This window comes from Apus apus, chromosome Z (genome assembly GCF_020740795.1).
Source record: "Apus apus isolate bApuApu2 chromosome Z, bApuApu2.pri.cur, whole genome shotgun sequence".
In the NCBI taxonomy this organism is placed as follows: Eukaryota; Metazoa; Chordata; class Aves; order Apodiformes; family Apodidae; genus Apus; species Apus apus.
The window spans coordinates 18,373,246-18,396,890 of record NC_067312.1 but is presented as its reverse complement, the minus strand read 5'-3'; the positions used below and the strand labels follow the sequence as shown (position 1 = coordinate 18,396,890).

The following is a 23,645-nucleotide window of genomic DNA, read 5'->3' as shown; positions in this document are numbered from 1 at the left end:
TGATGAAATGAAGACACTGTTTCAATTTGTCAGTACCTTAGGAGTTTAAGAATGTATCGTTTGTGCTAAGATAGTCAAGGACTGTCAGCAGTGATTCTTCTGTAGGCTTTTCCCCCCCCTAGTTTTTAAATCTTTTCAAATCTGGATATAGATAAAGATGGGATCTCAGGAAGCATATGACTGGTTATTGGGCTTGTGTAAGCTTTTATAGTGCTTCTGTACAAAAACAGCAAGGTGATTTAGCGACATTGGGAAAGCTCTAGATAACTGTTATTTCAAGATCATGTACCTTTTTACTTGGCATTAAGTTTCCGTGCAAAAACATATACATTAACTTACTCTATAGATGCTCATTTGCACTTTTTGTCAGTGGCTTGATACCTTTTTGTCTGAAGAATGACTGTTATACTTCTCAAGTACAATATCACAATATTTTCAGGATATTGAAAATCTGAAGGTGAATTAACAGGCCGGTTTTGAGGACATTTGTTTGAAATGTGCAGCCCATATACCACCTGCTTTATCTTCAAACAAAAGAAGGGAAAAACTACTCTTTTGGATTATGTTCATTCACAGTTTTACTTTTAGAACTACTGATCTGTTTTCCTTTTGTCAGTATTTTTACTTTTCTTATACACATGCTCTGTCTGGCAACAAAAGCAGTCTCAGACCCCATGGACTACTGGAATGCTTTGAGGACATCGTGGTCCCAGTTGGGAGAGGATGGATTGTGGGAATGGAATTATTAAAAAAATGTAAAAACCCTCACAAAACTGAAGACTGAAGCTGCTGGGATGTTTGCTAAGAAGAGATGTAGGGCTTGACTGTTCCTTTGCTTTGCACCTAATCTATACTGCATAAAACGTAAAACCTTACCAGAACAGTACTGGTAGATAATTTTTTCTCTTCAAGAAAAGCATGAGGGAGAGAGCAAATCAAGAGACAAATGTTTGTTGGTTCCCCTTATGTGCTGGTAGAAAACCTCTGTGGATCATGCCAGTGACTGCTTTGTGGTAATCTGGGGGTAGAATTAAACATTTTCCTCCCCAAAAGTATTTTTTGTGGTCCAAAAAATAATTTTGCTATTTAAGTTGAGAATCTGTTTCTGTGCCCAAGAGTTGTTTGTAGAGGTCTGTGCTTGGCATTTGCTATAGGTCATTTTAGACAACTTCTGTTATATTAATGTTGGAAGAGGACAAGAGCAGGGGTTCATATTTTGACCTCAATAACATTAAAACTAATGAAAACAAAATCTGTCTAATCTAGAAGAGTATTTCCCAGTGTATTTTATAAACTGTTTATATTTTGTTCATGTCTGAATTTTAAGTGAAGTGAATTTTGAAATGTATTTTAAATAGTGGCTCTAGACTTGTTGGTATTCATAGTAGACACATCTAAACATAATTAATCCCCTTTTGGCAAATACCATATTTTGTAGTTGAGCTAAAGATACTCTTTGCTATAGAGCCTTAGGGATTGCACCTGAATTTCATTAAGGAAGTCTAAGTAATATTCAGAGGAATCTCCCCATGTAGAATTGCTTTGGACTGGTTAGGACAAGAAGGGATGTAGCCCCCCCACCCCCTTCCTCCCTGAACCAGTTGTATTGTTTGCTTTTTGTAAGAATAAAATTGTATTGAGATGAACAGGATATTGTCTGTGAATAATTCAGAGAGTGAAGACAGATCTATTGTGCTGGAGTTGCGTTTTCATGGCATGATATGTTTTATAAGCATTTTTTTAAATAAAATTGACAGATTTTAAATGAATACAAATAGTTGGTGTACAATACAGGATGTTGGGAAATAATTATAAGAATACTAGTTAAAGCTTAGTCTGCTAAGGTGACTGAAAATTCATGAGTTTTTTTCAGTGATCCTATGGTCCATTTATCTCTCAGAGGAAAACTTTGATACTGTAGGCACATCCCCACGTATTATTTGTTTACTCTCTGTTTTTCCACTGGATAGGTCCCTGCTTCTTTCATCATCTGTTTCTGTATAGAAATATTAATGGGGGAAAGATGTGAAAATGCTTAAGGCTTTTATTCAATGTTTCATTTTGCTTTTTTTTTAATTATTATTTAGGGAGATCATAGTTTTCTTAGGAAAAAAAAAGAAAAGAAAAAACTAATATAACCGATGCTGTGCTTAATGTCCTGCCAAATTAGGAACATGAGAAGAAATTTTTGTCTTATCTGAAACTAAGTGCTTGACACATATTTTGAAGTATTTGTTATTAATCTTAAGTGCTGCATTTTTGCTTTGTGCTGTACACAATCTCTGTCTTGGGATTTTACGTTTTAAATTTGGAGAGCTTTTGAAGACCAATTGATCAGTCTGTTGGACTCTGTTGGAGATCAGTCCAAAGCTTGATTTATCTTGACACCTCCTTTCTCACAACCGATTTCTGCACAATGTAGAACAACTTTTGTCTTTGTCAGAGTTTCCTCTTGAGACATGAATTCTGAAACTGCTTAAGCTCACTCACCAGGCATTGAAATACCTGGATTTGAAATTTCTAAACAAGCTTCTTTTCTGGGAACACTTACTCCCAGTGTTTGTCAATGTTACGGCTTGGACCAGACAGAATTCTGGGATGATTGTATCAGTTATGCAAATGTATTCCTGCAGGCAAGATCTTTAAAAGTTTACAGAAGGATTCCAGGTTGGTTTAGGGTTTTAACTGGATCAATTCAAGGCTTATGTAAAGAAAACCTTTTTTGAAAATCTTAGCTTTCTCCTGCCTTCCTGACTGTCAAGCAATAATGAATTTCCTGTCATTGACCTGATCATTTCTGTAACTAAATGGATTTTTCTTTCTCTCTCTTGCTGAATTAAAATGCCTTGCAGAAGTGTATGTGGCTAATATGAGAGTTTATGTAATTAAGAGCTCTATTATATAAAGTGAGATAGTGATGGTATCCTGAGGACTCAGGTGAGCCCTGCTTATATCTAGTACTGTACATGATGTATTAGAGTTAAGAGGAGCTCTATTCAGGTAGCTGTTCTAAGTTGTTATCTTGATAGATTTACTACCAGTAAAACAAGTCCTTCACGTTTAAACAACTTCTGGCATTTTTACAAATGTCTTATCAGAATCATACAAAAGAGGATTTTACAAGATGAATACTTACAAGGGTTTTTCAAGCTGATAACTGACTATTGTAAGGGAGTTTTGCCATTATTTAACCATGGAGATTATGTCTGAATTTTTGAGGGGAGGTGCAAATTTGCTGTGCTTGTGGTAGTTCTTTCAATATTAATGCTTCTTGGTTTGAAAAGCTCTTCCAGCTACTACTGTTTACTTCCCTTCCTGCAAAAGAAAGGTAGAAAATTAGGAGGGAGTCTTTTGCTAGCCCCTGGAAAAATTTTGGAGACTTGAACAAGTTAAAAGCTGTTGAAAATTGTCATAATCTGTCTAGCTTTTCCTTTGTACAGTGTGTTCCTGGACTCCTGCCAAAATCACCAAGCATTTATTAGCACAACACTTGAACCATCTTAATGTCTTGCGTCAGTATGACACACACAATTTAAAGTCCAGACAGGACACAGATAAAATAGTGGTGGCTACGGCTGCAGCTGCTTTCCTCCCTCTAAACACCCTTTGGCCCAGACAAAGGTGTCCTGGGGCAGGTAATCAGAAAAGCATGAGATCAGGTACCATGTCTGCTGACTGATGTTAATAATCTGTGCTTTCATAATCACTCATTACCAAGGAAGGAATTTTGACCTACCCAAGGCTACTCTGCTGTGAATCCTCTTTGGCATCCTTCTTCTGAAGATGCCCAAACAAACGCCTTTTGAAGCTTGGGCCTTAAACCAGACATAAAGCCCCCCAAAATAGGTTTCTTACCGTGCTTTGCACCATGCATTGCTCCCACTGAAGTCAGCTTGCCTTTTGGTTATTGTGGATTTCAATGTAGGAAAATTAAAATTGAGAGCTTCTGGCTCTCTGACTGAATGATAGAAAAGTAGATCTCTGCAGGTTAGCCACAGCATGTCAGATGGATTGCATGGTTATGGTTTCTTCATTTGGTCTATCCTACACGTAGAGATGGAAAACTTATTCTCCAGAAGTTGCCCATTTGCATGGAACGAGGGAGGTATCTTTAAAGAAAATAGAATTTGATTGTGTGTAATTCTTTTGGTATTTTAATGACAATTAAGAGAACAAAATGCAGGCTTACATTTTCTTCACTTTCAAGTGCTTGAATTTACAGCCTGACTGAAATTTCAGGAGCAGAGGATGATAACTGGTGTGGAGTTGTCAGGTTAAGATATGGGGGGACTTCACTGCTAATAGCTGTGGACTATGCTCTTAGAGAAACAGCTTTACATTACTTTCAAATGGTGAGACAGATACAAGATTCTGGCAGCTGGTTTGATACACAATTGATAAATATGGATAGCAAAGGAGTAATGTTCAAGCCACTTCACTCAGAAGTGCTGTATGTTTTCTCACATCTACAAATTCATGGAAATCCTGTAGGCCAGATGAAATGGTTTGGTAGAATGGATGTGGCAGACAGGCTGGGTGCTTGACATACCTCCTTTAGAAGAGAAAGCTTTAACAATCAGGTTTAAGAGTTACAACTGCTGTGGTAGCCTTCTGTGCTTTAGCATCCAGGTTGTATTGTTTAGAAAAGCCATTTGAAAAATTTGGAAGCCTTTAAGAGTTCAGGGTGGAGTGAAGGAAGAAAGAGACTGAAGCTGGACTGTAAACCAGCTAGACATGAAATGTGTCTATTTCTCACAAAATGTAAATCAGTAGATTAAGAGAATGAATAAACAGCACATGGAAATCATGCAGACTGGAGCAGGCCAGAAAAAAATCATTGTGTCATTGAGTATGACTCCATGCAATTTTTTTTCAAGGCTTCCCACATAATGCCTTGGAGCATCTTCTCTAACCAGGTCATGAAGAGCCTTGTGATGATGTCCAGAACACTTCTGTTTTCTGCAGTGCCCCATTTGTTGTCAAGTTAGGAACATTTATCTAATAAATGGTTTTAGGTTTTTTGGTCTTATCATCCACTGAGACTGAATAATGTATTTCCAGCAGACCTGCTTTTTGTGTGCTTAAACTTAGGTTAGCATGTGCCAAAATAACAATTATGTGCCAGTGTCTCTTGGATTTGTTTATGGAGAAAGGGAAACACTGTTGCTTTTTTAAGTGGCAATATATTCTATGATATATCTGAAACATAAGTAACCATTGCAATCCATGTTAATAGTTTCAAACTTGTAATTAAGTTAAATGAACTAATTTTTTACATAATGTTGGTAATTCTGGCAGATAAGGGTAAGACAGGGTATTACATGACAAATGAGGGTTGTTTAGTGATATGTTCTGTTACTTTGGCTGGAGTTGACTGCCTGGCAGAATTTCTTCTGCTTTTGAAATGGAAGAGACATTTTGCTTACCTATATCTAGTTCTTCATTTGATAAAGTGTGAAATTACATTTTATTTTGATTTTGTTTTGTTTTTCCCTGGGAGTCTGGAGTTTGCTGTTTTCTATCTGAAAATTTTTTTATACCTCTCTCCTGATAGATGTATCTGCGTAGTTGCATGTGGTTTCTATCACCATGTAACAGATTTAATGCACAGGGTTAAGTTTTGGATTAGCAACATAACTATTATATCAGAATCAGTAATTTCCTTTTATGAAGGTGAAAAAAACACAACAATTTCAAGTTGGGACCTAAAGTTTATGTAAGTCTTTCTCTAATTCTAAACTTGTAATTTCCTAGATTGAAAGAGCAAGTTTCTTAATGTTTGTTGTTTAAAAAAATACACAAAAAGCTGGGCAACTTTATTTTTAAATTTGATGGAAAATTTCCTTGTACAAAGGAATTATAATAGTGAAAAGCTTCAAGACAGGATAGTAGGATGTTCAGACTTCTCATTTTCTGTACAAATGCTTTATGAAAAACTGCTTATGTAGGCCAGGCCTTCTATAGATGAGGAGCACAGAAGAATTTAGAGAACTTGGAATGCAGCATACCTGGATCTACCCACAAAGTTGTTTCCAAAAGACTGAAGCATTGTGGTGGATGATGTAACATTAGGAAATATGCCAAGAAATTTATCACTTAAGGCTTGTCTAAATGGAGAAATAGCCCAAAATATCTACCAAGGAATAGCTCTTCTACAGTAGCTCTCTGAGAGGATGTTAAGAGTGCTTTTCTTAGTGCACTTTGAACGTGGATTAAGTTAAACCACAGAAAAGCTTTTAGTGTTTGTGCGGGAGGTTGGAATAGCTGTAGTATTTCCACATTTTCACAATCCCATCCCTATATAGACAAGCATCTACAACAGTCTTGACTGTTTCTAGAATAATTTTCCTTTAGAGTTTAGGAGAGTATGCAGCTTCACAAATCTTTTAACTGTATTTATGAAATAATGAAGGGACAAAGGCTCTCAAATGATACAGAAGTAACTTAATACTGGCCATGACCAGTTAAATACACTATATCGACATTGGTTATAAACTTCTGGATTATACTTGATAACCAAATACAGGAATATCAATTCAACCTGCACAACTTCCAAGATCATTAAAGTCTTGTATTTTTGGCACAGAGAAGGCCAAAACTTTCTCAGATAAGCCAGGTGGAAAGTCATGTTCTGGAATCCTTCAGCCTTTAAGGCAGAATCTGAGTAGCAAAGCAAAACATATACTATGAACATGGTCAGAAACAGTAGCTAATATAGTTTAGCAGCAGCCTAAGAAAAGGATTGTTGCAGATGTAATCCTCAAAAAGAAGATGGTGCTCAGCAGTGTTTCACCAGAAGAACTGAAACAGCGAACAGAGTGCAATTCAGTTTATCATCCTGGTCACCACAATCTCAACAGATCTGTCTAATATTAAAAACTTAATTTTTAAGTGCTTACAAAATAAAGTTTAACACTCTCATCAAAGAGGCCTTGTTAAGTAGATATATTACTCTAATGTATCGTTTTGCATGTTCACAATAATATTAAATTGCTTTATAATAAAACTCCCATATTTAAAAGCTTTCAGTAGTGCATATTATACTAAGGTTAAAACTATGATTCAGAATCAGAAAGTAACAAAATTAAGTATGAATCCTTTTTAAAAAGTTGGTTAAATGCATTCTTTTCTGTGTGAAGGAACTTCCTTCTTAATCCAGTGGTGCATTCTCATGCTGTTCTCATGCTTTTCCCTTCAATTCTCCCTTGCTTCAAAGGGGTATTTCTACCTCTTCTGCAGCAGACAGCTCATGTGCCACTAAGTGTTCAGCTCAAACAGGAAGTATTATGTAGTTTCCCAGTGGGACAATGTGCCTTTTTAATGTTATTTAGGTTCCCAACTCCTTGGTGAAAGGTACAGACCCTGGTCCATATCTTTTGTACTGTGCAAAAAATACTGGTGTGTCAGAAGTGGGGAAAACCTGCAGGTTGTGGTGTTTGCAGCATGTGACCCGCCCTGGCTGGAGCACCCAGCAGCTCCCGAGAGGGCCCTGCCCGGGCCGAATGCGATGCAGGCAGCAGGGTCTGTGTGTCTGCCCCTCTGCTGCGGGGCGCTGCCAGTTTTTCTTGCCTCCTTTTTACACGGCACAATATTTATCCTCCCATTTTGCTTGCAGTATAGTTCTATGAGATGTATCACTTGTATATGAGAGCCAGTCTTAGCGTTAGGACAGGAGAGGCTGTTAATGACTGGGAAATTGTCAAAGAGCAAAGAGTAGTGTACAGCCAAAATAGTAAAGGAATTGATTCCACTTCTCCACCAGTTTAGTCTGCACATTATTATCTGAATGCAGTGCTGTTCATAGTCAAAACAACATGGGCAGCTCTAATAGATTAAAACTGCTTTTCGTCTTTTTCTTCTTGAAAGACCAAACTTTTCTCTTACCGTGTTTGTGACTTTGCTTCAAGAACATAGGGCTAGACTTTACGGTTTGTTTAGCTGTGAAGGGACGACAGACTAGGGGGGTGGTAAGGGGAGCTTAGTTTTGGAATGTAAATACATGTAGAGCTCTTCTCCTTTTGTTTAGCATCTCTTTAAACTAAGACAAAAAAAAATCAGTGAATGAATGAATAGCAGCATGGTGAAATACCTAAATGTTTGAGTTAAAATTTTTGGATGTTTGAAATCCTATTTGGATCCTTTTCCCAGATCGCAGTGCATTCATATGCACTCAGCAGGAAACTTCATGGAGATGCACATTTGGGCAGAAGGTCTTTGGCGGTCCCTTTTTCTTAACTTGTGTCTTTTCTTCTTTTGAAGAAAGTAATGGCTTAAGTCTGACTGAAGAACAATCTTTTTTGAATGTTCCTTATAAGAATTTACTTATGGTTCACAGATTTTACCCACCATCTATGTCTGCAGTCCTTTGGATTTAAAACAGCATATATCCTTCTGCAGACAACAGGAAACGCCAAATTAAAGACTTAATGACATACTGCTGAAAGTAGACAAAAGGTGACAAATTATAAAACAGCCAGCTAAACTTTTAAGGAAAACGCTGAAAAAAAAAAAAATCCTACATTCAAGCAGCTTGAAAAGGATAAGGACAATGTTACACTTGCAGACATGTTAGTAGAAATTAGACTGAATCATGCTAAATATAAACTTAAGCATTTAAGAAGAAGTAATGGGTTTCAAAAAATAGTAATTTCCTAGAAGAATGAAAACAGGCTCCTCAATCTTTTAAAAAAGTGAGTACTTTGATACGATTTAACCTGGTTACTGGTGACTAAACCACAGTGTTAGTCATTTTTGTAATTGTGAAACCAGTGAATATGACTTCTATCCTTCAAAAATTATTAACCTCTGTTGCTGATGCAAGGGCAGTTTTGTTCACTTTCCCTGCAGTTGTGCCCTGGCTGTGTGCTCCAGCCTGGCAGCCTCTAGCTTGATTTACAATGGGTGGAGCACCCTTTGATCTCGAGTTCTGGAGAGATGGTGGAAGAGAAGTGAGATGAGTGAAAAAGAGAAGGGAGGGGGATGTATACAGATGAAAAAGCAAGGTGGCAGACCTTTCCTCTCCGATCCAGTGGCCTTGATCCCCTTAATTTAATTAATACTTACATTCTCTGATGGTAAATGTTTTGTGTTTTAGTATCCTCAATGCCATGAACTTAATTTTGGTCTGTAGCATTTAGTAACTTAACAGGACATGCTGCTTCTGGTTGGGAAATGGCAAGAATGTGAACAATGGTTCAGCTGGTAGTTTTGAGACCAGTTTTGTTGCATTTACATTAGATACTTTTCCAAATTTATCTTAAGGATTAGAAATTAAAGGGTGACCTCCTCAGTAGCTTACTGATACAAGTCTGAAATAAAATCAGAGGGAATCTGTTAGTAACTTCCCAGTGAAGAGTCATCACAATAGGACTGTGGTGAATTTGTATGCTCCTAACTTTATTTTTTTATGTTCCTGTCACTGGCACTGCAATATTTAGAATTCTGTGGCACCCATTTGGTTGATAAATACTGTTGATGCATTGGGTTTTTTGGGCTTTTTTTATGCTTTTGAAAAGAGGAGAATGAATCTTTGGGGATTCCTAGTGGAACCCAATTGCATATTAAAAGAGAGAGAGTTCTTTATTCATGACTCCACTTCTCACAAAAAGGAGTGTTTAAGTAGCAACATTTGCAGGCCTATGTGAAGTGTATTTTTGTCTGAATCCATTTATAATGATAAATTCAATTTCTCACCTAATACTCAAACAAGCATCTTCATTCTCAGCGTGTCTGTATATTCAAAAGAAACTCACCATATATTTATTTTGGCAGTACTCTACCAGTGCTGAGAATATTCCAACCAGCTTTATCTCCTTTTTAGATATTGCCTTGTGTCTATCTATTGTTTCTCTTGTTACGTGTGCATTGTAAGCTCTGGGCCTGAGCTTCTATTTTGTATGTGCAGCATCTATTGCAATGGGTACAACAGCTGCGCCATTGGGCAATGCAGTAAAAGAAAATAATGAATGAGTGTGTGTCTGTCAGACGAACTGCTGTCAGTGTGATTGTGCAGCACTGAGAAACATCATGGGATGAGTGAAATAGAGAAGACCCATCAAGTTATTTTATTTGGTGTTTTTCTTGGTAGTGTGAGAGGTCAGTTTTATTTCTTTCTTTAAAGCTGGGCTGAAACATTTAAAGCTGGGCTGAAACATTTGCCCCATGTCTTCTCTTATGGAAAAAAGTTTTCCATTGCAAAAGCACTCCTTTTGGACTGCTTCAGCAGTTTGAAACTTGCTTGATTTTTAGTTGAGCTTGCTTTCACAAAATGTCAAAGTCCATTTGGCCTTCATCTTTTAATACAGTGCTCTTCAAAATGTTTTAAAGTTGAAGCGTTACCTAGTCTTTTTAAAAACATACATGGATAGTGAAGCTCAAAGTAGTCATTGTGTAATGGTCTGTTCTCTTGGGGGTGTTATCCAGGCTAGTTTTGAAGAATCGAACAGCCACACTATATTTATGTTTATTGTAGGAGAAATATAGATTTGTGAACTCCCTTGGGCTGGAGCTGAGTTGTAATAGAAGTCTGTACAGCATATCATACAGTGGGGCCCCAGTCTCTAGTGGGGTTTGTAAGTTCTACCATGATAAAAATAATAAAGGAGAATATTCTTGAAAAGATAATTTAGCCTCAGGGTGTTGCCTTTTTGTCCATGTTTATATAGATAGATACATATATATATATATATATACACACACATACACACACTCAGCTATTTTGTTGTTAGCAGTTTAGCCAAAATTTTTGTTCTAATACCTATGGAACCATTAATTCCTAATTTGAAATAGAGGAAAAGCTCTAAAGAGGAAAAGAGACAAATATTCAAATTTAATTTACAAACATTGAAGAGCAAAGATGAAGTATGGGAACTGTTTGTTGTTTTTTTAAAAAGTTTGTTCCTCATATTCATATAACAAAAAATATTAATCAGAATATTCCCTAGTGGTTTGCAGCATCTGGTAGAAATGGAGCAGCAGCAAAAGCTTGAAATGTTATGATCTTGCAGAAGAAATGAGTAACCACAAACAGTATTTAACAAGTGAATTTTAAGTTTTAAAACTTCTCGTATAGTTCTGCCAGAAAATAAAAACAAACAAGCAAAAAATCAGTAATCTCAGGCAGATCTGAGACTAGCTACAGTGAAGGAAGTTTCCTGATGAAGAATACCTTCTCACAGCAGCAAAGCAAGGGCCACTAATCCCTTGAGAGGGAGACATTGTATGTAACTCAGTTTGAGGTGGTTTGTTGGTGTGGAGTGGAAGAAAGGGAATGGAGATGCAGAGGAGTAACAGGATTAGGGCTGTTCCTTCTTTAGGACTTTCCATCTTTCCATTTGTGGTTGGAGAGAGATGAGAGACAGTTGTTGGCTCACCTGGGTTTTTCTGAACCCTCTGGCTCCTAAAATTAAACTTCATGGGTGTGGAGAACATATTTTTGTTACATTTAGGTACTAGCAAATAGAAATAGTTTGTAGGTCCTGCTGAAAAGCAAATAATAGTTACACCCAAAGCTAATTCTGTATTAAAGGAAAGTGCAGACTTTCTGAGCAAGTTCAGGTACAATATTCCAACCATACCAGCATAAATTTAGCTCTTTTTACAGCTATAGTTTTTCTTGATGCAAATATTATTTTAAACTTAAGAGTCTGTGAAGAGTGCATGGTGGTTAGTCCTAAAAACTGTCCTGTGTTTATGCCCAGAAGCTGGCTGCCAGGTGTGTTACAGCAGTGACTCGAAAAGCCAGTTTGCAGGAGGGGGGAAGCAGTGGGGGAAGCAGTGGTTTCACTCCTGTGTCACATCAGCCTTGGGTCAGAACTGCAAAACTGCCAACATTGCCAAAATCAAGGTGGCGTGAATCAGTTTTGTTTCTGTATTACCGAGAACACCAGCTATTACAGAAATTAAGCAAGACCCCCAATTAAATTTGCACAGGCTATCAAACTATCATCAAATGGCATCAACTTTTAGTAAGATATAGTCAGAATTATCTTTGCAGTCAAATCCCTACAGGCATCGAAGGAATGGTGCCGTGAAGAACAGACCTGCCACTGGCAGCGCTCCAGCCTTGCAGATGTGAGGCGGAGGAGGTTCTGCAGAATTTGAGGAGTGGAGAATACACTGTGTTCAGCCTAAAAACTCTACCCTGGTTTACAATCCTAGGTTTCTCTGTGTGGATAGAAGGTAGCGGAAACTAAGAACATTTTATAAAAATATTTAGTGAACAAGTGAAAGCAAAAGATGAAAAAAAATGACAGAAGTTGAACTGTTTTTTAAGTAATTTATAAATCAGTCATAGTTCAGTCTATGTACATAAGGGCTTGTAGCTTCTGAAAAATGCTTAAATAAATAAATTAAAATCCATTATCTTAAGACCAGCCACATGAAAACTGTCAAATGTGTTTTGAATGAATGACTTTAATAGTTGGTTTGCCAGATATTTTTGATGTTGTTGAAATACAACTCTCTTGTGGTGCACCGGACATTTTCAAGTGGTTTATCACTGTTATCTTGGCCACCACCGTTATTCTCTGCTGAGCCAGTGGGACTCTTTACCACTCTGCTGAAGTTTTCTAACCACTGAAATGCAACATAACACAAAACCTAACCAAACATCCATAACTTAGCCTAAGCACTTTTTGAAATGGAGAACCCAGCTCCTCACTGCCTTGTCTGATTTTCTAGAGCCATGGAGCAGTTTTTTGTTTGGTTGATTTTGTTTGTTTTTCTCCAGATATTGGGCATGGCACCCTAAATACAGCAAAGTAAAAACAACCCCCTTCTCAAAACCAAAACCAAAACCAAAAACCCCAAAAACCTCTGCACTTGAAATACAGACCTTGCACTAACCAAGTTAGTTTTCACCAGGTTGCTTGCTTTCTCCCATATGAATCTTACTGCCTCTCCTTAGAATACTTTTTCCTTGTGATGGCCTGCTCATAGGGTTCTTCAGTTTAGAAGCTCTTCTGGAACTTCATACCCAGCTCCCTGACTGCTGCTTCTTGAAATTGCTCAGTTACGCAGCTAGAGACATGAAGGAGCCATTTATTATTTGTCTGGTGTCTCTTTCCTCTCTTTCCTCCCAGATGATAGGTTTTCCTTTTGTGTTTTCACTCTTAATATGTGTAGCGCTTATCAAAACAGATCCGAGCAATGTAATAGTAGGTATGTATCAATGATAAAGCTATGATGCTTAAACTCCTTTGCAAAAGTTTGGGTTTCCTTAGTATTCTGAGGTGTGTTTGGTAACAATTAGGTCTGTTTTTAGGAGAGAGATCCTTTGGAGTCTGAACCGTATTTCTTACTCTAGATTGCAAAATTCCAGCAAAAAAACAGGTTTTCTACAGGATGGTTTAAATTGTTCTGGGAAATAACAATCTATTTTATATATATATATTCCAGCTTAGCTGTGAAATCATCTGAAAGATACTGTGACTGCAACACTAATTAAATATGTAGTGTAATATTCCTGAGACAAATGCTGTTTTAAAGGCAAGTTTGTGCTATTGTCATGTCTGTACCAGGACACAGGTTTCAGTCAAGTTTTAAGGGGAAATAAAAAAGGTCTTTTCATATATAGTATGTATGTTTTGTTGAAATCATTTGCAAATAACCGCATCTGTTAGCTATTGGTGTCCTTGCTTAATAGGCAAGTTTAAAATAACTGCTTATACTTAATGTGCTTCTGATTCTTTCTTTTGCAAAACAGATGAACCTCTGTATTCCAAGAATTGTTCCAAATCATATTTTTCTGGCAGTGCTCTTACTTTTAGTCATTGTATGAATTAAAATATGCTTTCCAGCTCTTGCCTAAGTTGTCAGAAAAAAAGTCTCTGTAGAATTAATATGCATACAGTTTTTTTGCAATCTTTTATTTTTCTTTCTTCTTTTTTTTTTTTTTTTTTTTTTTTTTTGAGCAATGTTAAATTTGCTTGAGCAACATCTCTTGTTTTGACTAGTGGAAGATCTAAAAATACACTACTGTATTGACTGAACTAATTACATTTCAGTTCTAGCCACTACCATCTGGATCTCTCTCTCTGGTTACATTTTCACTGCAGATTGCACACGAGTGAGTAGCACCATGAGCAGGTTGTCCAAACTTTGTTCTGGGTGCTAACAGTAGCTATGCAGAGCCACAAGGAAGTTGCTGTGCCCTCCTTCTTCCTCTGTGGATACCTTGTTTTAGTCAGGGTGTCCCCAGGTTAGCTGGGATGTGGAGAAAGTGGGAGGTGGGTCCAGTGGCAAGCTACCAGGGTGATCAGGGGCCACCTTCTTACCAGGAGAGGCTGTAAGAGAACTGTGCTTCTCTAATCTGGCAAAGAGAAGTCTAAAACACAATCAGAGTAATTGCTTACTTGAGAAGCAGAAAGATAATGAAGTAAGATCTTCTCAGTAGAGCCAAGTGGAGTGACATAAGGAGTAATAGACCAAAGTTGTGGCTTGGATGGCTCAGGCTGCACATCAGGAATAAAATCTCCCCCAGGTGAGCATGGCTGCATTGAGAGAGAGGAGTTCAGGAGTCTCTCTCCAGAAGTTTCTAAGACTCATGGAGATAATGATGCAGCTGGCCTGCTTGGTGATGGTGTTAGTCCAGGCTCCTGCCTGAAGTTACGCTAAGTGAGCTCCAGAGGCCCTGCTTCCCTTTGCTGGGGTTCTCTTGATGCCTGTGGGCAAGAACCAGGGTGAGATCTCTGATTCCTACCAGTGAATTATAGGCAAAATTTTCTGGCCACAGGTTTCAACCTTAGTAATAAGCCATTACATAACTGAAATTTTCTGTCTTGGCCTTTCCAACCCTGGCATCATTTAAACTGTGAATTTTACGTGGATCTCTAAGATACCTGTGTAGTACAGTTTAGCTGTAACAAGTTGCAGGCCAGGGGGTACACCGTGTCGGGGTAGCCTAGCTGAAACTACCAAGCTGATTTCAGGTTGAAGTCACACCTGAGCTTGGGTGAAAGGTTCTGTTCCACAGGTGTACATTAGGCAGTAGTGCTTGCCAGAAGTGCTAGGGTAACCCTTGGCAATACTTTGTGCTTTTTTCTCTATTCTTTCTGCTCTTCCTGAGGTCATTTTCACAGTCTTTGCTGCCTCAGTGTTGTAATATATAACTTTTTGCCATTATCAGAATGTCTCAGGGGATAGCTTATGGATAAAACACTGGAACTAGAGAGAAAACAGGATGGCGTGACTGTGTCCCCATTGGTGAAAAACAAAGGTCTTTTATTTATATGCCTAATAATGAGTTAACTACTATTGCCTCTGAAAAGTCTACAGGAATCTTTCAAAAGGGCATGTTTAAATAGTACAAGCCCAGGTCATAGGATTAGTTGTAGAAAGTGTTCAAAAGCTGTATTTCAACATCCAAGGTCATGCAAACTAGCAGTTTAACAAAAATGGTGATGTTATGTCAAGCAATCTGTAGAAAAAGGACTGATATAGTGATCTTGGTCTCTGTCTTATAATACAAACTAGATCTTTCAAAGAGATCTCAGCCTACAGGTTTATCTAATAATTACATTTGGACAGCCATCTTTCCTCCTCTTAATTCTTCTTTAAGACATCTAATTTTAGAGACTAACATTTCCTGAATATTAAATCTAATGCTACTTGCCAGGTCCACTTTTGTGTATGTCAGTTTGAAGCCTTTACCACAAGTTGAGTGGAATTGTTACCTGAAGATGTGTTGCAAGTAGAACTCATGAGCAGAATAGGCAGCATTTGAGTTACTGAACATCGTATCTTAACAGTGTAAACTTAGTCCAATTTTTTCAGCCTTATTGACTGTCTTTTGTTCTTATGAACATGTGATACTGTAGTACAAACAATAAATCATCGTATTCACTTCAGAATTTTGTGTGTGTGTGTGTGAACTAGCCAATAATTTAAGAATAAGCACATTTTAGAGGAGGCTGTCAACAGCAAATAAGGTATGATGCAGTGCTGATCAACTGGGAGCTATGTGAGGTATGAAAAATTCTCAAACAATTCCAGTAATGCATGGATTGAAAAGGTGTTGGAGCAAGTTTCAGTTACATACTGGATTTAATGAACCAGACTGATTTTACTTTTTTTAAATTTTATTTTCATTTTTTCCTCCAGCCCTTTGGCCACTTTTTTTCTCATTTCCAAGCTGCAATTTTGCTTTCCTGATAGCTGTGCTGCTGTTTGAGGTGAAGGGTGTAAGTGTCTTTTCTGTAAACAGTGTCACTGAAATTCTGCATCCTTTCATGCATCCACCTCTCTTTTTGGAAGTGTTCATTCTAGGGTGGCTCCTTGATTCTTCTTAGAGCGCAGCCACACTGAACTGTCATGCAGGAAGGGTGGGAACTTCTTCTGGTCACTCTTATACAGAAACTGGCTAGTGGGGTACTTCCTGAGAAGTGAAAACTTGTGCTAGGTCTGCTTCCATATTGCTACAGGTTGTCTATCCCTTTGTACTACACAACTGTTTGCCAGTCAATACTATCTATTGACATAGAATACCATTTTCTCCTCCAGTATTTTCCTTGTGTTTACAAAGCAAGGCTAAAACATGTGTATATATATATTTTTTTAATTTATTTTTTTATTATTATTTTTTTAATATTGGTCTCTCTTCTGTGTTTAGTCATTGAGTCAAAGCAGCTTCTCATCAAGGGGGATCAAAACCAGTTGGTCAATGATACCACAAGTTTTATGACCTTTTCCATGGGGCATAATTAAACAGAGAATTCAGCCCCTTTTTGCAGAATAACTTTGACACATCTGGTTTGAACAGTTTTAGTGCAGCAAGGAGATAAGTAGAAGTTTCTTTTCACAGTAGATTAGTTTCAGATGAGGTATAGGATCCCCTCAAATTCAGATTCACATAAAAAGTACACCAATGGGACAGCCACCCAAGAAAAGTGCATAGTCATCCACTGAATATGTGAAGATAAATGGTAGGCCTGCAGTGCAATAAAATAAGAAAGAAAAAAAACCAAAGATCATGTCACAGCCCCAGAACCTGTGCTGAATTCTTTTACAAAATCCCTATTCTTTCCCTGCTTTCTTTGCCAGAGCATCTCTTATCCAGTTTTATTCCATGTTCCCCATTATGTTTTTACAGATATAGCACATTTTATGACACCCACTAAAGTTATCTGCTGTGAAATGCAGTTGTTTAAATACTTTGTCCTTTTGTTACCCTTTTCTAATGGATTGCCAGTACATACTGCTTTCTCATCAGATGCTGATAGTCCCTTTAGTAGCCTTTACTATTCTGTAAAATGGTGATGAACACACAATATGGCTTATAGGTAGTGAAGTACAAAGTACTTGTTTCAGCACTTTGCTCTCAAATAGAAAAATACAGCCCATGTCTTTTTAATATTCACTAGGCTATCCTTGTGTTTAAACCATGTTGCTGGTAGATAATTCTCTGAACATTCAAGCATGTTAATACTGCATACATTTTAGAAAAATACTTTTACTCATTACCATTAAGATACAGGGGAGAAGTTTAATGTAATGTGTAAATTAAGGCAGTATTTGTAAAGTCCTTATGAAGTCTTATTAAGAACTGTGTTTACTTGCATTAAAAGTTAGGAGACCTGGTCTGAATGGCTGACTGCTGGGAGTTAGCAAACTGGCATATATATAGGATAGCACATCATCATGCAGATTAATGTTTAATTCTTTCTAGGTCACATTTTACTGGTTAAATAATTTTTGTTTGTATGTTTTTTCTAAGTAGAGTGGTTGAGATTCTGAGAAATCTGATATTTGGGCTGACTGTTGTAAATCTTTGAAGTAGCTCAAGAAATGTCTCACTTGTTGCACAGGCTGTAGAAATACAGTAGCTCTTGAGCAGTCTACTTGGGAAAGTTGAAATGATACAAAAAAATTTTAACAAATACAAGTGTTTTAAAATTTAGTTGGAAGTACTTTTCATTTAAATCACTGTAGGTGGTCTCAGTAAAGCCATTTCAGATGTGGAAAAGGGGTAGTGTTTTCATTCCCTTGTGCTATATGTACATTATCATGATTCAAGTTAAGCTATTTCAAAAATAATTGGAACACAAGGAAGTTAGTTACTAGCAAAGTTAATTCAACCCACCTCCTGCTGTAAACCTTTTACTCCAGAGAGGATACATGTTGTTAAAAAAAAATATATATATATATAAAAAAATAAAAATAAAAGCAAAGTAGAAATGTGTTGTTCTTTCATGTAATTAAGTAACTGACATCTTTTTATGATAATACATTTGGGTGGTCTGTTCTTGAAACACTTGATTTGTTAGGAAACATTACCGTTTCCGCAAGTAATCTCAAAGTCCTAAATATTTTGGAAAAAATTTGCATTGCAGTATTTCATCAGTGCATTACTCACCAGTTAAACTCTCTAAACTGCTGTCTCTTGGCATTGGAGAGGGCTTCCAGGTTTTTTTCTATCAGCAAAAAACTTCTGTAAATTATAATATTACTTGGCAGAGCTCAAGGAATAAATACTAGAAAACCAGATGATTTAAGAGAAAATAAAAGCAAAGACTTGATTCTCATTTTGTTTTTCCTTGGAAAAAGAAGTCTCTGTAGTTTACAAAACATTGAAAGTTTGAAATTGCCTTTAGCCACAATGTTTATTTAGGTGTGGTGACCCTTTTATATCCTTGTTGTAGTTTCCTCTCAATCAGCACAATTCTGATTGTCCCCACTGGACACTGGAGATTTAGAGGCTTGCTTGCTGCAGTGAACCTTGGTGATTTTGAGGTTAGGCATGCTGCCACTGAGTCTAGCATCATTTTAACTGCCAGTGGTAATGAGCTGCTGAGTTTTTCTGATGAAAGAAAACCAGCTTGAATATATTCAAATATTATGCTAATGTACATAAACACTAATAGGTTGAATAACGTTCCTGTAACCGAAACAATCTACCCAAAACCAATTTCTGTAGACTCGGCTGACAGTCAGGTGACTCATTCTGTACACAAATGTTTAAACTTTAGGTACCAGCAGGAAGTAGCTAATGCACTTGATACTTCCTACAGTTTATAGCTGGTGAAGGGTCAGTATTAAAATGTGTCTGTGATGCAGTTGGTGGAAATAGTCTGATGATTTTCCCGAGACTGATTTGCAATGCTATTGCTTTACTATTCTAAATTCATAAGCATCTGTATAATATATTTTTTTTTCAAAAGAAATATACTAATGGACACCCAACTGGCCTTTTAAAAAAAAAAAAAATTAAAAAAGGGAAAGAAAAACAAAAGCACAAGCAAATTGTGCTTGATGAACATTCTTCTCAGTTTATTTTCCTTGTGATTTCACTGCTATTAATTTACAGGTTTTGTTATAAAACAAAAATTACTATTAGAGCTTAAGCAATCTTTTGCTTGCATTATTAGGAAATATAGGACATGGTTAGATTTCCTTCTTTAGGACAGTCAGGAATCTTTATACTATCAACCCCTTATGCCCAGCAAGAACAAAGGTGGGATGTAAAACCGGAACCCTTTACTTTCCTGTATTTTATTCAGTGCACACTGCTGTAGCAGCAGCTAAGCTACATGGCATGAGTAGTTAAATGCTGTGGCTGTGTCCTCAAGACACGGATTTGATCACTGGCACATGAGGCCTGAGCTCACACAGTAGGTACGACCTGGCAAGAGCACTTAGAAAGCTGTGGAGTGGTTATGCATTTTGTTCACAGGTGGGAACTCTGCTCAAGAGAGGAGTCTCTCTAGAGAAAGAGAAAAATATTCTCTTGTCATGGCTCAGAGGCATTCTATTGCCTCCTGCTAATGCTCAAGTTTCTGCTGACTGTCTAGACAGTTTCCATTCGGTAATTCTGCTTTTGTTTCCTACGATGCTCCATGTCTGAAAAGACGATGCTCATCTCTGACAAGAACATTCTCTGTGGCTTGATTAAGTCAAAGTGATCAAAAACTGTAGAGGCAAGTTTTCCCTATAAGGTTTGTCTTGAGTACTTAGTCATATGCCTTCAGCAAGTTGTTAATCATTCTTGAAATTGGGAATAATGGCTTTGATTTAAATAGGAAGATCAGACAGTGCACAGCTCCTACCATTTGTAATAATTTTGCCTGTTCTGAGGGGAAAACGTGCCAGTGCTGGAAACTCTTTAACTATATTGTTTCTCAAGGCAGTAGAACTTCAGTGCATGCACTATGTATACATTTACCGTTGTGGAACCTGATTTATGATAACTATTAAAAAAACCCCAGAAATGCCAACAAAAAGATCAAACACCCTGCAAAAAACCCACACAATATGAATGATTCTTGGCAGACGTCTCTGGAAGCCGATAATAAAGTAATTACGAGCAGATCAAGAAAATATAATTCTTTATTGGAGAGAGAAGAAAATGGAAAAATATTGATGCTTTGTGAAAAAAAAAAAGTTGTTGCTTTAGCCACTGCAGACCCTTCATTTCTCTAAAATCCTGAACTCATAGGACTCCTGTTATGGATGCTGATTATAACTCACTTTAGGAACAGCACTGTTCATTTTCCTTTAAAAGTTAATTTTTTTACCATAGCAGATATATCTTCATGGGTTTGTTTCCTGGCACCAAGGAAAGAAAGTGGGTTTGTTGTAGCAAAATGTGGCCGTCTTTCTTACTGTCTTAAATTTGAAAATGTAATTGCAACAACCAAAATGGAAATGAAGCCAAGTCAGGTTTTGTGTGGAGCAGCTACAAGCTGTCTCAGAAGTTAACCCACAAAACACATATTACTGGTCCTGAGCTGTAGTGACATACACAGCTATGTGAGTGTTCCTCTTGTGTTTTCTGAGCAAAGTAAGATACACTGGTGTATTCTACTGATAAAGACAGTTAAAACTAACCTTTTCTTTGAGCTGAAATGTGCTGGAGGTTATACAATTAACTACTTTATCTTACTCAAGTGGGTGTGTATGTGGGGAATGACAGTAGAAACATCTGCATCACAGTAACTTTATATATTTCTACAGCTGTTAAGAAGATACCTGATTCCCCTTGGATCCATTTATGTCTGAGATTTGAAAAAGGAAGACACTTGTACTTACATCAAGTGCTGTGTGAGAATTGGGATAGATCACGTTCAAGCATTATAACCTTGCATCCTTTAAATGCTTTTTTCATCTTGATAGGTTATGTTGAATCTAGATAAAATAAAATCACTTGTACAAATATAAGATCCCTGGTCCTGTTTTGAATAATTCATAGTGATTTTCTTTTTTCATTCTAAAAGGACTCTTATCACTATTCTTAGTATGTTTGAATTGCTTCATATATTTTAATTTTTATTAATGTATTTACACCTGAAAGGCTCCAAATATGTGGCGCTTTTTTCTTGCTGTGCACTAGGTTTTGCTGGGATTATATAAATAAGATGATTCTTATAATCAGTCTCCTCATTGGGTCATTTAAGTTAGTACTGCATAGAAATATTTATATTTGGGTCAGATGATTTTCATGTGGCCACAGAAGTGTCTAAACAAGAGTAGATGTGCCCCATGTCTTTGAACTGTTTGGGCTGTATCGCTTCCTAAGCAGATGATGGCAAGGTTTTGCTACATGCTGAACTGGGGCGATGGCCACTTTGGTGACCTGGACGTGTAAAATTATGTGCAGCGGAGCCCCCAGCATGCTACTTGAAGTTCAGTCTCTCATTTTCACTCGACGCTTCTTTGGCTTTGTCAGAGTCTCTTCAATTGCTTGAGCCAGGACAACAGCCCTCAGCTGAGCTCTGCTCAGCCTGTGGATGCATGAGTGCAATGCGAGGCCTGTTGATGGAGGGTCTGCAAAGATGCTGTTGGGGGAGGGTGCTCACCAGTGAGCAGAAATATATTGCAGCTGCAAAGTCATGCTCTCCCTCCCTTTTTCAACTTTGAAAAGTGAAATAGTGAACAGAGAGGAGGAAACTGGGCCTCTCATGTCCTTAGACCAGAATGACTTCACATCTACGAGCTCACTGATATGCTGCTCTGAAATTGCTTTGAGTCGTGCAATGTGCAGCACCTGGATTAATCTGCAAGGAGGCAAACGTATCAAACGGGCAAGTAGTAGTGGGTTTTCCCAGTGTGGGGAAAAATAAATGTATTTTCAAACAAAACTTGTTTACTTAGTTGGATCTTGGCTGATAGCAGGTAAGCGCTGTTCTGTGATCTAGTCCTCTTTGTTTCATGGACAGACTGTTGTTAAGGTTTTGTCAGGTAGTTCAGTGGATGTTTGCCTTTGTTGTTACAAAAATTGTGGGAAAAAATAGTTTTATTTGGAGGAGATATGTTCTGATCAATTATAAATCTCCAACTGCAGACTAGTGCCTGGATACTGTTAAACACTGAATTATGAAACAGCACAGTTCTGTCTCTCTTAAGGATCATACATATACCAAGGCATGTAGCAAAGGATTAAACAGACATGCAAGTAAATCTCTCCCATAAAAAAAGATATTGTGTTATATTGTATATGACCTGTAGCCCAAGACACTTTTATGAACTGCTTATCCACTGCCATTCCAACCCGACTCCCCTGTCTGGTACCAGCACTCATTATAAATCATCAGTATTTCTCTCTGTTAATATCTTCCTGCTCTAGTTTCATTATATATTTTTTAATAATCCTTAAATTAATATTAAGAAAAAGATTTTTTTTTAAATATAGGGTTTTGCTGAGTTTTGCCTTTAGGTTATTCTTTTCCAAGTGATTACCCTAATTTTAAGTATAGTCATGGAAAAAGAAGTGCTGCAAGAACCATCTGTCTGAACTTACTAAATGACCAAGAGGGTGTCTGTCTGGGTGATCTGCATTTAAATTGTATCATCTTATCCTCATTATCTTTTTGTGTAATTGTCTGGGGATTTTTCTGAAGGATTCCTTTAGCATAAATCACAATGTATGATTTCTGATACTGTGTTTTTGTCGGTGTGGCTTAAGCTAGAAATATATTAAATTTGGTCCTTAGAGTCCTCTTGGGTCATTCTTTTTTGTGCCTTTATGAATTAAATCCCTTTCTCCCTCCCTTCTTTTTTTTTCTTTTTTTTTTTTTTTCATCCTGGATTATTTGTCCACTGGAAAGAGCTGATGCCTGAAACTTATGGGGGGGTGTATGTGTGTGTGTATTCCTCAGGTTTTCAGAATATATTTGTGTTAACATATTAATGTGTTTTTTCTCATATAATCTAATGATTATGGCATTTTTAATTAGTTTTGAAGGACCATTCTGAAACAGCCTGTGAAATCTGAAAAATACTCCAAAAGGAGCTGTCTGACTAGGTCTGAGATACTCATTAACAAACAACCATAAATTCGTAATTGCAGACTGGCTTCCTTGTTTACCATTTTTCTTTCATAACGACGATGAGACATGACAGCTAGTCCCAGGGGATTACTGCACTTCTCTGCTGGTTGATGTCACTCTGCCTTTAGACCTGTGTCTTGCAGAACAACCAAGGGACTCACTGATCTCCCACAAATGTGCTACCTGTCACGTCTTATTGTCTTAAAACAGACTCATCTGATTACTGAAATGGAGAAGTATTTGTGCATAAGGTTTTTAACTCATCTTAAATATACTGCCTCCACTTCTGTAACAGGTCCAAAATTGAAATACAGTTTAAATTCAGAATAAAGGAAAAACAATTCCATTGTAAAGATTTTGTTTGTGAATATGCATTCCTTTATT

The 23,645-nt window shown here is 37.3% G+C and overlaps 1 protein-coding gene across 4 annotated transcripts in view; it reads left to right on the top strand.

Moving 5' to 3' along the window:
* Positions 1-23,645, top strand: part of ARL15 (ADP ribosylation factor like GTPase 15) — a 234,730-nt gene that overhangs the window by 152,832 nt on the left and 58,253 nt on the right. The window contains exon 7 of one of the 4 annotated variants that reach the window (XM_051641883.1): positions 20,950-21,125. The exons of the other annotated variants lie outside the window; for them this stretch is intronic. Within the exon in view, the coding sequence (XP_051497843.1) occupies positions 20,950-20,994 (45 nt within the window). The 3' untranslated portion in view covers positions 20,995-21,125. Of the gene's footprint in view, positions 1-20,949; positions 21,126-23,645 lie in introns of those variants that run through there. 4 annotated transcript variants of the gene reach the window in all.